At 36.2% G+C, this 18901-nt stretch overlaps 1 protein-coding gene across 2 annotated transcripts in view; it reads left to right on the plus strand.

Moving 5' to 3' along the window:
* Positions 1-18901, plus strand: part of LOC115237847 (cadherin-89D) — a 47920-nt gene that overhangs the window by 9595 nt on the left and 19424 nt on the right. For both annotated transcript variants that reach the window (XM_029811188.1, XM_029811189.1), the window contains exons 2-10: positions 4514-4664; positions 11983-12113; positions 13069-13224; positions 13939-14047; positions 14317-14519; positions 14759-14887; positions 15426-16383; positions 17710-17868; positions 18144-18321. In XM_029811188.1, coding sequence (XP_029667048.1) covers positions 4565-4664; positions 11983-12113; positions 13069-13224; positions 13939-14047; positions 14317-14519; positions 14759-14887; positions 15426-16383; positions 17710-17868; positions 18144-18321 — 2123 coding nt within the window. In that variant the 5' untranslated portion in view covers positions 4514-4564. The remainder of the gene's footprint in view (positions 1-4513; positions 4665-11982; positions 12114-13068; positions 13225-13938; positions 14048-14316; positions 14520-14758; positions 14888-15425; positions 16384-17709; positions 17869-18143; positions 18322-18901) is intronic.

Below are 18901 nucleotides of genomic sequence, written 5' to 3' on the forward strand. Positions count from 1 at the left end.
ATATAAATTAATATAATATATATAAATATAAATTACTCATAATTATCGATTACTGTTCTATTCTTGAATAATGAGAAAAAATTTTGTTTTGGGAATTACGCATAATTTATTATTACTTGTAAAATGTAAATACACATACACACAATTTGGATCGAGAAATTAATTTGCTCTTTTTTTTTATCTCAAAAATAAGGCGATGGAATTAATCAATCTCAATTTTAGCCAAGCGAAAGACCGTGAACTTGACACGTATGTAACAATAATGCACCACGCCTTCAACCTCTTAAACGCTCGAAGAGATCTAAAGTCATGCTTGCCGTTGTAATCCGATCCGCGAGAGTGCATCGAAGGGGGTCTCGAAGTGAAGGAAGTAAGATTGCACTCGTTCGTTGCTACACGACTGCAGGAGAGCGGGGTATCGGTGGTCAGTGGCCGCTGAAAGCGAAAGGACGTCCGGAAAGGGGGGTAAACCTAGAAGAGAGTAGTTCGGTACATTGCTATAGCTGTACGGCGAACATTTAGCCATTCCTTCCTCGTACGTTCGAGGCACGTAAACGGCACCGTGTGCGCTAGGAACGAATTACCTGAAACCGATACAGCGACGGGGGGTTACGTTTCGAGAGGGAGGGGTCTATCACTTAGCGCGAAGGAGTCGGGTAGTTCACTAGCAATCGGTCAAAGAGAGTGTCGTGTAGAGTGTCCTCGGAGTGCATCTTGCGAGACCTTGGGTTTCCGGTGCGAAGCTGCCGGAAGGTTCCGTCGAGTGTTCTGTACAAGGTCAGTGAAGAATCGCCGCGCACGATTGGGGTGAAGGGGTGATTTTTTTGTCATGAATTTCGTGGATTCGATTCTTTGTCAATATAAAATGGCGCAACGATGATGTGCACACTCGTCCAATCGACCGCGATAAATTCCGTTCACTCGTGAAGGCACGAATTAGAGCGAAAGTTTTGCCGTTTTGGCGAGCGAAAAAAAAAAAAGAAGCTGGAAACTGATGTCGAGTTTGGAAATTGAGAGATACAGAAGCAAGACATTCTGCAACTTATTTCGATATTGCGTTAAGAAAGTCTAGTTTTATTATTACAATATGAATTATTTCCGGATAAAAGTTGTGTAACGAGATATTTTTTTAATTTGATTAATTAAAAGATTTGACCCATTAATCCTTTTAATCGAAAATAGTCGCTTGACTTGCCTTTTTAAAGTCTTGAGAAAATTAATCGTACAGTTGATAAAAATTTTCATTAATTTTTTTTTAATTTTTAAAAAAGTGGGTCAGATTACTTTTGCATTATAGAATTTTTCAATACAGTTTCAAAATTTAAAAATCTAAAAATTTAAAAATTTAAAAATTTAAATCTAATGACATGAGAGAATCCACATACATAAATATTTTATTATCATATATTATAATGTTTTATATACAATATTTTATGTATATATAATGCATATGCTATTTTAAATATTTTGTAAACTCTGGAATTTTTATTCTTCTGAAAGGTCTTTTATAGCACTTATGATTGAATGGCGTATATAACCCAATTAATGTCTAACATAAGAAATCACTGCTATTGCGCCGTCAATGCCATTAGTCCCTTGTCATCCGGATAATCACCTATTTCCTTTCTTCTCCCTTCGATAATGAATCGCTCGTGCGGGATTAAAGTTATAAAATACAGTAGGCCTCGCGCTGTACGGTGAACAGTCAATTATACCGTGTGGCGGTTTATTTTTCTATCGGTTCGATGATGCCTGGAAATCTCGTTCGAGCGTGACAGCTACCGTTGGCTCGCGAAACACGTAATAGCGAAAGTTTTCCCGATTCTCCTGTTCTCTTACGCATATAGGAAGTATATCGATATTACACTGGTCATAAGAACTCTCGAAGAAGGAATATGCTCGCTCGAAAGGAACATTCGTTTCTCGGTATGCTCGTGCTTTTAGGGCCGAGAGAGCACACTTGATTCCGTCATTCGGATGCAGACACCTACGCAGAGCATTTTCAACTTCCTACATCGACCATCCGTGCTCCAAACGGCTGATTTTTATTATTCGACGAATCAATAAACGCTCTTGAAATAATAAATTTATATATACAATACATAAATATAAAAGAGAGATACTAATGTATATAATTATAATATGAGCTATTATATATACAATAATATAAGAGAAAATATAATATAATATATAAAATATAAATGCGCTACTTACCATCGTTTTATCACCGCTCAAATTTTCTCGCCGAAAGATAAACGTCGCGAGGAGCAGAATCATTTTATATATTCGCGAATAATCACGAGCGAAAATTCTGTTTATTGAAATCTAAAAGATAACAAATTTGTCTTTTCTTTATAAGAAGAATAACGGACTCGACATAATGCAATCTCGTTTACTCTTTTATAAAAATCATATTGAAAAATAAATTGAATATTTAACTAAGAATAATCAAAAAGACATAGACTGAAATATATATTTTTCTTTTCTTAACAGATTAATTTAAATTCAATTTATGAGAAGTCATCTGTCTTGATATCTTACAATACATTCCGACACATTTAATTTCTAACAATATTATTTATTTTATCTATTCTCGATAATAATTTTTCTGATTTTATCAATATTTCGCAGAGACAGAAATACTTTAATTTTTAGAAAACAAAAGTTTTATTTTTTTTAGTTTATATATCGCTATTTTAATTAATAAAAAATTAGGGCACGATTGTTTTAAATTTTTACTACTTTGTCTTGTGAGCGCGTGGGTTTGAAAATATTTTTCAAGGAAAAAGATAAGTTTTTCAAGAGTTTTTTTTTACGATGAATAAAATTTAAATATTTAATACAGATGTATAAAGGAATTTGAATATTCTTAATTGTTGTATTTTCTCTACTATTTATAGTCTTATATTCATTTGTCTTTTTCAAATTTTTTTGAAAAAGATTCGTTACTTTACGGCGAGTTTTTTATTTCGGAATTTCAATAGTGCACGATTGATGATGCGTTGCACGCACACGCAATCCGCGTCTGGCCGAGATAAATGACATTTGCTCGTGAAATACTATGCGTGAAACGGGGCGAAAGTTTGATCCGACAAAGACGGAAAGAATATATAGAGTATAAGAATGCGTGATGAAGAGAAACGTTTTTAAGATTGTAATCGCTGGTTTCTCCATCCTGAATTTTGCATGAGCGTTTTTTTTTTTTACAAGAGGAACAATCTCAATTTAATATAAATGTAGATTCGCTTTCTGAGAGAGATATGCAGGCGGGTGCAAATAAAAACAATCCTCCTTAAAGAGAGTATATTTCTTCTCTCTCGGAAAAATATCAAATTGATCAGGCAGGCACGAATCGCGTAACGTCAATTTGTTCGAGTTACGGTCGCTTGTTTTGTCGAAAGTGAAATCGCCGGTATGCAAGAACCTCGGCATAGATCTTCACGTCGATTTGTCGTCATGTTTTTCCACGTTCTATGCGCGCACACGCGAGTTTCCTTATGGCAATCGACGAGTAGTGTCCGGATCTAATAGTGTGAAATTGGTATATTATTTTGCAAGAACTATCTTTCTTGTTATTTCATAAGATTATATGGAAATAGACTGATGGAACTTTAGCTCCGGATTTTAAACTTGTCAGTTTCGGAGATCTGAAATAAAGCTCTATCAATTTATTTATCTAATAGTGTCCAACTTTTATTAACATCTTGTATATATAATTCTATATACGTATATAATTATAAATATATGCATAATTATATAAATATATAATTTTAATAATTATATAATTATATATAAATATAATCTTTCAAATAATTTTAAAAAATGTTATAAATATGTACAGTTATTTAAAAATGTTATTATTAAATTATTAATAAGATAAACAATTTTAAAATAAATTGTTGTTTGAATATTCTGCTTATATAGAGAAGATTGATTCCACTGATTGATTTGAATCGATTCGTAGGAAAAATGGACTGTAAATTAATTAAAGAATCTTATTAAAAAAATGCAATTTATACGATAAAAGTGAGACATTCCATAACTTTTTATTAAAAAAGACGGATAAAAAAGAACATAAATCTACAAATTTGGTTTCGATTTTAAACGAGAGAGATATTGTTAAAATATGATGAAAAATTTCTTTTCCAATATAATGAGAAACGATGTATGCAATGCAATTTCAAAACTCGCGATGCGCATTTGCAGTGGGAGTTTTTAGTCCCGATTGCAAAACTGAAATCGCTTTTCGCACAACGTAAGATTAATTGCGCGGGATAAGTAAACTTTTCCCGCGTATCGGAGCACGCGCGATTGTTTTTTTCTTTCCCTCGATCGCGCGAGAAGCGCGAACGAGAACGCGCACTTTTCTTCCACGACGCGCCTGGTTATCTACGTACGTAGGATGCACTTATAATGAGTGCAACCTGCGGAGATGCGTCGTCACGGTTCTGCGCTTGCCGGCAGGCCTCAAACCAGGTAGACGAATTATTCGACTCACGGCGAATAATTTCAGGGATGTACGAGGATACGACGGCGTGACTGACGGAAGAAGAGGGAGCCAGAAATGTCACGATCAACGTGGACGTCTATCTTTTCCGGGCTACATTCCCGGCTGATTACGGCGATTTTGCTGATCCTTCTCGTTCGAGTTCATTATATAACAGGTACGTGGTGTGTGCGCGTGCTCTCACGATTTTTATAATTGTTATTTTGATTCATACAGCAGGTTTAAAGACAATCGTCGATAGAAAAGTAAACCGTGTCGGTTTAAGAACGCGAAAAAATAAACGTTTCAACGCATTTCCCAAACCAAATGTTAACTCTTTAATAAATCTGGATTGTGAAAAGAATTAAAATATCACAAAATAATATGGTTTTTATATAACGTCTTCATAAAAGAAAATAATTGTAATTAATATTTATGACAAAAACTTTTGGTCGTGGATACCCCCATCAACTGCAAGAAACAAAAAAAAAAAACGAGTAATTTACAGAAAGATTTTGGGTTACTAAAAGTATTTTGCTACAATTTTTAATAAATAATTTTTAACGAGTAAGTGGATCTAAAGCAAGTTTTGCACAAATGTTTATTAGAGTTTTGTTAATACATGTGAAAATTTTTATTTTGCTGGCAATGTTTTTTCCTTGTCAAATTTGTCAATAAATACTACAATACACGATTTTCCATAAGAAGCAATACAAATTTTAAAATAATTTCCAAACCATTAAGAGAATTGTGCTCAGGTTTTTCACAGATATTCAAAAGAAATAGCAGAACAATTTACGAAATTTTCAATATTTTGACATATGATATATACATCCTTAAGCAATAAAGAATTTAAAAATAAATAGATGTACGAATATTAATTCTACATTTATAAATATTTATCCGACAAAATACATACTATACAATAATTATGTTGGATGTATATTTTGTTTACTTAGAGCACGAAATTGCCTTTTCTATTTTAATTAATTTTACCGACTAATTTATAAAAATTTAATAAATGTTTTATAATAAATCTTTTTGTTTGTGTGCTAAAATTTATTCTATAAAAATTATTAATAAATATTTAGCATTCTTCCGAGCAATCTGAGTAGACAAATGTTTATCAGAATGCTACTTTTTCTATTGTTAGCGATATATTTATGAATTATTATGAAGAAGTCTACGCCTTTTCGATGCGTCTATGTCACTCAATTAAAAGGCGATTTGACACTCCGAGCGAGGATTCGAACTAAAGTCCAATTAGCCTCTATATAGAACAGCCTGCGCTGCGTACCCTCGTGCAGTCTGCATTGTCGCCTGTAACAATGCTCGCGTACCTCGTATGTACCCTAGTTTGCACATCAGCACACGGATATATGTACGAATGAAGGTGCTGCCGGAGATGGGCTGTTAATTCCCATCGTTACCATTTTAGATCGTGAGATCGCGGCCGGGTGTCTACATCAATTTGTAGACGGTCCGTTAATGAACCTCCTCAACGACGAGGTTTTCTCGTCGTCTCGGAACTCCGATATATCTTGTTAGATTCAAATATATTCGATGCGTTTACGCGTAAAATTGATTAAGCCTCTCGCGTGAATCATAACGTGCACGTCGCACTCATAAACTTTGCTTTCAGCGAACGATCATCTGTTACTTGTCATCCAGTAATGCTGGTGGCAGCGGTGAGATTGACGAAGTGCGTCCCGTATAATTCGCTTCGCGACCAAAGATTTATCGTTTCATCAGCATGTTAAATTTTGTGGATTCGACGTCATCATTGTTGAAATATCAAGCGGATATTTAAGATCATCACCGCTCGCGTGATAGACGCGACAGGAAGGCATATTTCTGAGGTTTATATGTATAACACCGGAACACTGCGTGTCCCAAACTGAAGAAACTACGGAAGTGCGCAAAAAGTCGGCCTTGGCCCACTTTTGTCAAAGCGAAAAAGGAGCGGGCTTATCCCTGTAAATGCACACGCGTGCGTATGCGTGTGTGTATGTGTGAGCGGATATCATCGTGTGTACACAGGAAAGCGTATCCATTGTCGCATACGGCATATAACGCTCGTCTGGATAGAGATGTGTCGAGTGCTCGCGATTTTCTTGGCCCGCTCGCCTTTCAAAAGTAATTCTCTTCTCGACTCGAGAAACAGACATAAGAGAGAGAAATAGAGAGAGAGAGAGAGAGAGAGAGAGAACGAGAGAGAAAGAAAGAAACGCGATCTCCACGAAGTGTGATTTCTTTAAAACACGTCCACAATCCTTCCTCATTTTCTCTCTCACTCAGATGTAAGAAGTAAAGCTTCAGGAGATTCAATAGTCGCTGCGAGGATGTAGAGTCTTATTGCACGGAATAAATATTACCACAACAATCATGCGATTAAAAAGATCATTAAAAATAAAATAATTGATTTTGCGTAAAAAAATATGATTTTTATTTATATTATTATTATTAATGAGAAGTTTATAAGATATAAGTTCCACATTTTTGTAGCAATTTAAAATGATAAATTTCTTCTTAAGGATATACGTGTCATATGTCAAAACGTTGACAAAAGCATGAAAATTTCGTAGATTGTTCTACTAATTCTTCTGAGTATCTGTGCAAAGCCTGAACAATTCTCTTAACGATTTGGAAATTATTTAAGTTTAAAGTTAGTATTGATTCTTATGAAAAATCGCGTATTGTACACGACGAAATACAAATTATCACATATATTAAGAAAATTCTGATAAATATTTGTGCAAAACTTGATTTAGATCTACTATTAGATCTAATATTATCTCTCTTTTTTTCTTTTTCTGCAAATTACTCGTTTTTTTGTTTTTTGCAGTTGATTTCAAGGGGTATTCATGATCAAAAGTTTTTGTTATATATTAGAAAAAATATTAATTACAAATATTTTCTTTTACGAAGACATTAGAAACCATATTATTTTGTAATACTTTAATTCTTTTTATAATTCGGATTTATTTATTTGATTTTTTAAATAGTTTAAATGTAAGAAATATGTTTTTTTTTTTAGTTTTGACAGTTTCTTGCTATTATTCTGCAGCCGAAACATCCTTAAGCATTTTCCGCTCGATTAAATCTCTTGGAGTTGCTTTGTTCAAGGTTTCGGTACATTACGCGGGTAATCTGTCAGCAAACTTAAATAATCAGAAAGCGGCAAGTATAGAAGTGCGCGACCGATGCACATTCGCGCCTCGCAAGAGAACGTTTCGATTGGCGTCTCCTCGCGAAACGGTTAGAAAGTGTAAAGCTATTTTTAACCGCGTTTATAATGCCGATGATAATTAGACGTGAATTTTCCAATTAGTTCCGCCATGTAAGCAAATTACTAATTAAGACGCAACCGATGCGACAGCGCGCTATCGTTCACCGTTATCGAGCGTAGTCGAATCTTTCTTTACATTCCTTATATTCCACTATATTCTTAACACTTTTGATTTCCGTATTCTTAACATTTTTTTTTCATTTCATGCTCCTTTACTATTTTCTGCACAAGACCAATATATGAGTTTTATTTTACACATGTGCATCGGAATATGAGTAGGGATTGAGAAAAAATATTACCCAGACAGCACAAAACGTCCTCAGGATCATCCTGAATATGTCCAGGATGGTTCAGGATATTTGTAGGATGTTTTAAGATATTATTATAAATATATTTTATGAAAATTTAATATGCATACATGATTACTTTCGGTTATGTAGGCTATTTAATATAATTTAGAAATTTTAAGTATTGTAATAAGTATTAATGTCCTATAAATGTCCATTGGATAACCCCTGGATGTCTGTAGGATATCTGCCCTGTCTATTATATTGGATGTCCTTTGGATTTCCAGAGGATATATACATGTGCAATTAATTGTTAACATTAATTTCGTTTAATATTAATAATTGAATTTGATGCGCACATTTTCACATATTCAAAATTATTATTTATTTAATATTTCATGAGAAATGTTACTATGCGCAACATTCCAAAAACTTTACAAAAAATAGTATTCAACCGCTAGTTCGTTTGTTTACCGCTATGCGACGCGCGAACTCGTATTTGAGATTTGGTCATGAGAATTATATAAAGCTTGCAAAGAGCAACTAACAGGAAATTAAAAATATAATTATTTTTTATCAGTTCAATTTCTGATGCAATCCCAACATAGGGAATTCAGATATTGGATTGTTTTGAAAATATTACACGACTCAAACCCGGAAGCCAAACCTAAAATATTCATGTACAGCACGAAAACGTCAAATTTTAAAGAACGTGAACTATTTTTAGTATTAGATTTTTAGTATTGGCAGTAAATAACAGATCGCAATCTTAATTTATATTTAAGTTTTAGAATTTGTTCCTTTTAACGTATGAAAAATATCCCTAACATATCCTATAGAAATCCTTAAGATGTTCCACAGGGTCTCCCTGGATTCTCCAGAGGCTAGTGTACGGCTATCATTTACTCTTCCTCTCAGGACATCCCGAGGAGATCCGAGGATTAAAATAGGATATCCTCAGGATATCCTACATGTATGTCCTGGATGCCCTTTGGACGTCCTAAGGACATCCTTGTGCTGTCTGGGTAGGGTGATTGTTCGGTGCTGATTTGTTAAGAATATAGAAATTCTTTCTTTATCGATTTCTTTATTTATAGAAGTAAGCGCGAGTAATGTATCAGACTTGAGAAACAGAGACCTTTTTTTGCATTTGTAGAATATGTTGCGAAAGAATACGAAAGAAAGCGTCTGTACGTAAAACTAGCGGTAAAATCGATGAAAAGAAAAACAAAGCGCGCTAATTGAAGTGGCGCGTACGCACGAGCGAGCGTCCGCTTCGGAGCACGTTACATTCACCGCGCGATAAGGTGAAAGTCTGACATGATAAGTGCAAACGGCCACCTGCGGCACTGCTTAATCTAACCGAGCCGCGGCACCGAAGGCTACAAAACGCGAATCGGCACTTGTTGTCGAGAGAGGGGACCGTGCTTTGAAATGGGATAACTAATGATGCCGGGGTAACCCCGCCGCGACATAAATAGGGCAGATTAACAATGTATCAAGCCCGAACTTACCTCCGAGTGGATTGAGATTTATGAGATCCGGATGCGATACTGTTACGCAAGAAACCTAATGCGAAACCGGCTTTTCTCGCATCTTATACAGAGTGTATCAAAAGGTAAGAACGATTGGTGAGATGGCAATGAAGCGCTTGTTACGTATGATTTTTTTTTTTTAAGAATATGGAGCAATACATCGAAAAAGAGAGAAAAAAATATATATAGGGTGTCCCAGAATTAGACCGACAAATTTCAGGTGGTTATAAAGAACACCAAAACAAGCCAATTTTGCCAATAAACCCGTGTCCGCAAATGATCCGTTTTGGCAGATACTCAAAGACTGACAAGGGAACCTCACGAATCCGAAAATTTTGATTTTGATGAAACTTTATATACATCAATACAACATAAATAGATGAATTTAGAAATTTCCAGTTGTGGTCCAAAAACGATTTTAAGGGTTGAAATCACCCCTTATTTGTAGAGTGTTTTTTGTTTCTCTTGATATATCTCGATAGTTATTCGAGATATCAAAAAATGTTTTATACAAAAGTTTCATGGTAAAAACACCTTTATTTAACCATATTAATAAAATTTTGAAAAAATAATTTTTTTTTGAGAAGATTTTTGCCCTTGTTAATCTTTGATTCTTTGGTGCCAAAACAGCTCATTTGTGGACACGGGTTTATTGACAAAATTGGCTTGTTTGGTGTTCTTTATAATCATCTGAAGTTTGTCGGTCTAATTCTGGGACACTCTGTATATGTATAAAATTATTTATTTATTTATTATCTGAAGTATTTGCGAAAATAAATAAATAAATTATTATCTCGTTATCCCTTGATATTGTGTTCTGATATATACTGTATATGTATTTCTGCAATATATTATACCTAAAACAAAACATGGAAGTGTTTACGCAATTGCTCAGCTCCGACGTAGCGGAGCGCCCTGGAAAAAGTTTACATTAGATGAGAATAAGAAGATGGTCTGCGCGCGTACGTTGGTTTCCGAGTGCACGAAACGAGTCGTCATCGCGCGATGTTTTTATAACGCTGGAGAAGATAAAAAGTCTCCGTTCGCACGGAGGGAGCTGTAAATCTTAACGAGAGTGCACTCTGCGCGTGAATTAAATCACTGTGAAAATCATCATCGGAGAAGATTCGCGGCGATGCATATCGCGCGAATCTGATCCGATCGACCGAACGATTCCGGAACCTCTGAATAAATTTGAGATATAATCGGAGAGCTTCCTTTTCATTGCTATCGTCTCTCGATCTGTTCCCTTTCGCAGTCGGAAGCGATGTTTCACTCTCGCGTCCAGATTACGCTGGATAATTAGTCGTTTGTATGTGAACTCAGCGCGTACACGCAACAATAGTGTAAAGTCCAGGATCGCGTTTTATAACGTTTTATGACGAAATATGTGTATGTGTGTGTATTTGTGTCAGATCCGGATGACGTTTATTATTTGAAATACAAGCATAAACAAATCTCAAACGGATAGCAATCCGTGTTTGCGAATCGCTTTTGTATTATTTGAAGTAATTGCGAAAATAATTTAAAACAAGAAACTACATCTTTACACAGGAGTTGAAACATCGCGATAGTTTTTGCGCTCATTTCTGCCTTAAGCGATTAAAAGATTATACGCTACGTGAGAGATTTCATCGGAAGTTTCGATAGTTTTTACTAATAAGGGGATTGCACGAGAGGATCGAATCACGCAGATCTTCCTGACGTTTTACGCGTGCACTTGAAGTACTTGATCTACATGATAAATTGTGCAAGAGAGAAGGTTCATTATTTAAGTATTACGGAGAAATTTAATCTTGTAAAGAGAGATTGAATTCTTCAAGTACAGGATGTAATGCAAAACATGATACACGGGAATAAATTATTTATATTGTACTTGAACTTTTTTCGATAACTGCTTGATATCTCTCTTATTCCTAAATTATATAATTATGAAGCCACGTTTTATTTTATTAATAGATGGAAATAACATCGAGAAATTCACACACATGCATATGTATATCTTTTCGAACAAAACTATTTGCAAGGAAAATTCTGTATTTGCGATATGAAAGGACTTTCTACTTAAGAATTCTAAAATATTTTATTTTGAATGCATATATTGATTTCCTCTTGTCGTAAACTTTGAAAGTAAGTTAGTAAAGAGAAGAGTGGCAAGTATAGCCGGAAATTGACGCGCAACCGACGAAGGCAAACAACTCTGTTTATGTTATCGTATTTGATAGAACGCAGCCTTGCCTTGCTTCTTACTTCATGATAGAAATGAAAATGAAATTAAAAATAACTCTTGATAAATTATTGTATTTTAATTCGCGCCTTGATCTTAATTTACGTTTATAAAATTTACGTTTATAAAAAACTTAAGGTCTTCTCTCCTCTCGTTAGGATGCCAGTTTTATCCCATCGGAGAGTATCTGAAATTTGTAAGGGTACCGGAGAATCTGGCAATAGGAACTGAAATCCTTTCGTTTGAAGCCCATCCGAGAGATCGACTCGTTATTACGTCGGTCGACAAGGTACATATCGCAATTTTGTTGTGTGTATTAACTTTCCTTTTACATCTACAGGGTGTCCCAGAATTAGACTGACAAACTTTAAGTGGTTATAAAAGATATCAAAACAAGCCAATTTTGCCAATAAACCCGTGTCCGCAAATGAGTCGTTTTGGCACTAGAGAATCAAAGATTAACAAGGGTACCTCACGAACCCAAAAATTCTGATTTTGATGAAACTTTACACATATATAAGAGGAGTAAATAGATGAAATTAGAAATTTCCAGTTGAGACCCAAAAACGATTTTAAGGGTTGAAATCACTCCTCATATGTAGAACGGTTTTTCTCGATATAATTTGAAAATTATTCGAGATATCGAAAAATGTTTTATACAAAAATTTCATGGTAAAAACACCTCTATTTAACCACATTAAAATATTGGGAAAATACTTTTTCAAAGATTTTTTGTTCTTGTTAGTTTTTGATTATCTAGTGCCAAAACAACTCATTTGCGGACACGAATTTATAGACAAAATTGTCTTGTTTTGGTGTCCTTTATAACCACCTGAAGATCACTCCTCTGTAGAACGGTTTTTCTCGATATATCTCGAAAATTATTCGAGATATCGAAAAATGTTTTATACAAAAATTTTATGATAAAAACATCTCTATTTAACCACGTTAAAATATTGGGAAAATACTTTTTCAAAGATTTTTTGTTCTTGTTAGTTTTTGATTATCTAGTGCCAAAACAACTCATTTCCACATTAAAATATTGGGAAAATACTTTTTCAAAGATTTTTTGTTCTTGTTAGTTTTTGATTATCTAGTGCCAAAACAACTCATTTGCGGACACGAATTTATAGACAAAATTGTCTTGTTTTGGTGTCCTTTATAACCACCTGAAGTTTATCGGTCTAATTCTGGGACACCCTGTATATGTACAAGTACGTGATACGGCAATATAAATTTCACAGGAGGAGGACGCCGGATTTTTCGCTTACAAAGCAACGAATGAGACGCACGTCTCCCTGATCCTGGCACAATCAATGGAGGATCTGGTGGACGCGGAGTCCCCGAGAAATCTGTTAAAATTTCGAGTTTCCTGCGACTCGGGCACCGGTGACTCGTCGGTAAGTCACGGAATTACAAAGGACATTATCAGTCGTTGACCTCTCCGCGGACGCAAGTGATTTTGTCGAATTTCGCTTATTAATTATTATAGGACTCGATTGCTCTTTAACTGTCAATTTTTTTACCGCGCGTCTAGTTTCGAGTTTAATTATACCGGCGACCGGTTTGAACGGTGAGAAACGAACAACTTTGCCGGTTTTAAAGGTTTTTCACGCACAGTAATAAGCATTTATGTAACGATTCTCAAGCTCTCCGGTTAAAAGTCGTTGGTATACGTAATATGATTTAATAGCCCCTTGACGTGTCGAGCGTTTCTACAATTTCTCGTTTCCGAACGTTTCGGCATTTCGAAGAATGCAAATCGATATCTCTCTCACTTTCCAATTTTTGATAATTCAACGCCTGATTTGCTCCAAGATATTCGACGATAGGTGTAAAAGTGGCGATCAATGGACCGCCGCGATTTTGCCATTCACTCGACTAGATTACGGTGATTACGACTTTCGCGCGTACTACATTCGTGCGTAAGTCGAGTACGCATTTCTCGAGTATCACATACATGCCTTTTCATTTCCCAAAAGACGCGATAGCATCGGTTTTACGATACGTCGCGTCATGATAATTGGGCATCGGGATTAGAGAGAGAGAGAGAGAGAGAGAGACGAATACAGCGAGTGCAACGATCCTTGTATGACGTACGTTTATGTGTTTAGGTATCGTCACATTTGTCAGTGACGGTCTACGTGGAGGATATAAACGATCACGCGCCACGATTTGTCGATGCGCCTTATCATGTGACGGTGGACGAACTCACGCCAGTCGGTGAGATATTAGCCCCATGTACTATCGGGGTTGCCGCACCTAAATTTCAGCTTAATTAATATCCCACTTGTTTCGTGCTCATATGTCAAGCCCTAATTCACGTGATTTGCGGAAATGAAATACATGTCCGCGGTTTACTACGCATTTGAGCGCGTTTGATATTTATTTTTCCGAATGCGATGCTTTACTCGAACTTTGAATTTTTCGAGAAGCCTCCGCGATCTTCGAAAATGATTTGAACCGTGAAATATAAGAAAATGAAATCACAGGTGTGACGATATTCCGCGGAATTCACGCGCTGGACGGTGACAAGCCGAACACGCCAAACAGCGACGTCTATTATGCCATCGTAAAAGGGAACGAGCAGGGCAAATTCTCCCTCGAATCCGGTCACAGAACTGCCTTGATACTACGCAAGTCAATCGATTACGATAGCGGAGATCGCGAATTCGACCTGGTTATTACCGCGACCGTGAGTACACGAAAACGCCCACGTTTTCTCTCTCTCTATTTTTTTCTATTTGAGAAATTTAACAAGTAACTAAATAATTGTATATTGTATTTTATAATAGTTGTTATATAATATAATAGTTCTTATTAATGTATCATCAGAAATTGTCCGATAGTAAGTCGGCAATGAATGATGATAAATTAGATTAGTTTAATAATCGTTGCGTCTCACGGTGCAATACATATGATGAAATGCTTTAGGATCGAGGTGTTCCAGCTAAAAGCACGAACAGCACCGTAAAAATAACTGTGACAGACAACGATGATCTTGACCCAAAGTTTACGCGGGACATCTACAAGGCGAAGATTTACGAGTTTTATCCTGTTCCGGTATGATTATAAAAATTGATACGTTTGTATTGGGCGTCCTTGAAATCTACTCTAACATCGAAAATCAAACAGAGACGCGAACGAGAATCATTCAAATATCGCGACATTAATAGAAATATGCAGATAATTGTTATTTAATGAAATTAAATTTAAATGATAATCAACTTTTATTTTATTTTATTTTATTTTAATTAATTTAACTTAATTTTAATTTTATTTTATTTTAAATGTTTTATTTTATTTTAATTAATTTAACTTAATTTTTATTTTATTTTATTTTAAATGATGATTTTATTTTATTTGAGAAACTTTATTTTATAAATATATATATATAAAACTAAAAATTCAAAAAAAGAAAATTACGATTAATGGTTAACACGATCTAAATTTAACGAGCGTAAAAAAAAGACAAATAGACTTGAAATTCAGTAAGAAAATTCTTCAAGATATCACGTAGAGTCTTGCATTCAATAAATTTCGTTTTTCGATGCAATATTATGGAGTTTTCGGGTATATTGGTCTCTCGCTTTTCTCGTAGGACTACCCAATCTTCACAGAAATCAACTTCACCAACCCGATCCACGCGGTTGATCGCGATCGGGACATAAATGTGCCCATGCGATACGATATAATATCCGGGAACGAGAGGGGCTTCTTCCATCTCGATCCGAAGAACGGTTCGCTGTTCCTGAAACGCGCGATCGATCTCGACGCCGAGCGCAGCTTGCCGGGCAACACGTTCAAACTTCAGATTTACGCGTCGCAAGTGGATAACCCGTTGAAGATGACTGTCGCGCGGGTCGAGGTGGAGGTGCTGGATCTCAACGATAACCTGCCGCAGTTCGAAGTCGATCTCTACAATATCAGCATCGTGGAGAACCTGCCGAACGGCTTCAGCGTGCTGCAGGTGATCGCGCGCGACAAGGATCAAGGAGAAAACGGAAAGTTTGATTACCGGTTGGAGGATCCATCAGGCGCGTTCTCCGTGGATCCGGGATCCGGTTGGTTGACCGTGCGGGATCAAGCGATCCTGGACCGCGAGAAGCGGGATCGTCTGAAGATGAAAGTACACGCTGTCGAGCACCGGCCGAGTGTCGTCGCGACAGGCGAAACCTTCGGCAAATCCTCCGTGGATGTCGAGATCACTTTGCTCGACGCCAACGACAACAATCCCATCTTTGTGCCGGGCAATCTTTACGAGCTGGTGGCGAGGAGCGACGCGAAGATCGGAACTGTGTTAGGACAAGTGCACGCGGTGGACGACGATCTAGGCCCCAATGGGTCGGTACGTTACCAGTTGCAGAAGCCGGGCAATTCCACGCTGCGTAAACCCCCGTTCGCGGTGAACGAGAGTTCAGGTCTAATCTCGGTGTCGGAGAGTCCGATACTCGAGGGTAGGCACGCGATTTTTGTGGAAGCGGCCGATCAGCCGGCGAATCCCAGTGAAAGAAGATTCTCCTTAGCGGTCGTCACGGTGGACATTTTTCGAGCAGATGGTAAGTATAAATCGAGAACATTGGTGAATTTAAAGCTCAATTGACTGATCAATTGACACTTACGTTTAAGAACGTCATGTAAAGTAATTCATATTCAACAACGAGAGCCTTTATTCAAAGACAAAAATAAATTGTTTGAATAATTTAGAGGTAATTGTGCAAAAGAAAGCTCTTAATTATACCCGGTGCGTTCAAAAAGTTCCGAGACTGATTTTTTTAAAGACGTACTAATGACACTATCACTCAATCAATATTGAAACTAAATAGTACCAACCTTTCTGAGTCTCCCATAATTTTTTCGTTGCGTTAGATGCAGTAATTTTTGGGTAGTACATATTGAAAGATTATTTGTTCTTTCTGCATTGTCGCGATTTCAAGAATGGAACAATTAATGGTCGCGATTAAATTTTGCTTGAAAAGTAGAAAAACTGTTTTATGGGATGTTATGGATCGACTTTTGAAGCGAATTCGACGCGTTAGGCCCAAGTTTTACCAATCGGGTGAATGATTCCTTCCCCATGACAATGCACCCGCGCATTTGTTAATCGTCGTCTCCCAATTTTTGGCCAAAAAAATTCTTTTAGGAAATTGAATTTAAAGGCCACGTCACAGCGCGTTGAATCGCTTTCACATTTTCGTAGCCAATTCCTTTCATCGTCAATTTTATCTTGGAGAACAAAAAAACGTCGGCAGATGCCAAATCTGGCGAGCACGGCGGGTGGATGATGGTCACATTTTTTTGGGCCAAAAATTGAGAGAGGACTATTGACAAATGCGCGGATGCATTGTCATGGAGAAGGAACCATTCACCCGATTGGTAAAATTCGGGCCTAAAACATTGAATTGGCTTTAAAAGTTAATCCATAATATCTCGATAGATCAGTTTTTCCACTTTTAAAGCAAAATTTAATCCCGGCCTGTTGCTCTATTCTTGACATTGTGACAGTGCAAAAGGAATAAACACTTTTTCAATGTGCACTACCCAAAAACTACTGCACCTAACATAACGAAAAAATTATGGGAGACTCAAAAATATTGGTACTACCCAGTTCCAGTATTGATTGAGAAATAGTATCATTAAGTACGTCTTTAAAAAAAATCAGTCTCGGAACTTTTTGAACGCACCGTATTATAGATTATTTTTTATTATTTTCATTATCCTTTTATAATTACAATTTTTTGAGAAACGAAAATAAATGTTTTATAAAGTATCCGACAGGACTCTAAATGGATCCTTGTAAATCCGCCACCGCTTTTGCCCGGTAGCAACCGTAAACTATTTTACTTTTATCGAGACATCAGCTGACTCTTATTCGTGGGCTTCAGGTCCAGATTCGTGGGAGCCAGATTTTGTCGGCGCGCCTTACGAGTTTTGGGTCGGCGCGAACGTGCCCGTAGGCACCAGCGTCGGGCAGATTCGCTTAAACGACGCCGTTAAAACTAACGATCTCATCTATGATCTTCTGCACGGTTACGAGGAGGGAGGTACGTATACGTGACAACGATGACGCGCAATGCGTTAAAATTAATCTCGCGTCCCGCCCGCGGGAATTAAAAGCTACATAGTCGCATCGTGACTCCTTTAACGCGACAGGTCTAATAAACCCGTCAGATAAACCCGGAAAAGGGGAGGACGGGGTGTCCCCAGGTGCGCTCTAATTTTAATATTCCGCGGAGGCCGGAAACACGGAGGCATGAAACGCTTATATTATTCATGCAAATATGCAACACATGCCGCATACATGCATACCGGATTTCAGTTCCATTTGCCGTGGAGGAGCGCTCGGGCACGATAAGCGTCGTGGAGGAGATCGAGCGCTTCGATCGGTCCGTATACGACTTCGAGGCGATCGTCACCGATGAGCGAGAGCTGACGCTGATCACGAACATCTCGATTCACGTAGTGGATCCGAACGACGACAGGGGCATTTTTACGAAGTGAGTGAAACCCGACTCCCTTTGCGATATGATGCAAAACTCTCTTTTAAAATATTCGATCTTAAATTCGGAAACTAATTCAGATTTCTTCTCAATAAAATCTACTGGTCTGCCATTTTTAATTCAATTAAAATTCTAATAAGAAATATAAAATGAATATAATAGATATAAAACAATTAAATATAAAGAAGAAATCTTCAAAAATCTATAAAAGAAATCTATAAAAGACCTTTTTGTCTTATAATTATTAAAATCAAGATAATTTAAAAAATAAAACTATCATAACAATATTTGTGACCGTATTAATTTGATTATTGATTAAATCGAATTTGCAAATTATCCTACAAAAATATATATTCTTTTATTGTTATTAAAAAATAAATAAAAATTAGTGAAATGTATATAATATATATGTAAATGTATATAATAATAAATAAAAATTAATAAAATTAATAAAAATTAATAAAAATAAATAAAACTTAATAAAATTGAATAATTTAAAAAATAAATATTATAAGAAAACACTAACCATTATCAATATAAAAACAAAACTTATCAAAGCGTAAAGATAAAATAAATT

This window comes from Formica exsecta, unplaced genomic scaffold, assembly GCF_003651465.1.
Source record: "Formica exsecta isolate Colony F162 unplaced genomic scaffold, ASM365146v1 scaffold311, whole genome shotgun sequence".
In the NCBI taxonomy this organism is placed as follows: domain Eukaryota; kingdom Metazoa; phylum Arthropoda; class Insecta; order Hymenoptera; family Formicidae; genus Formica; species Formica exsecta.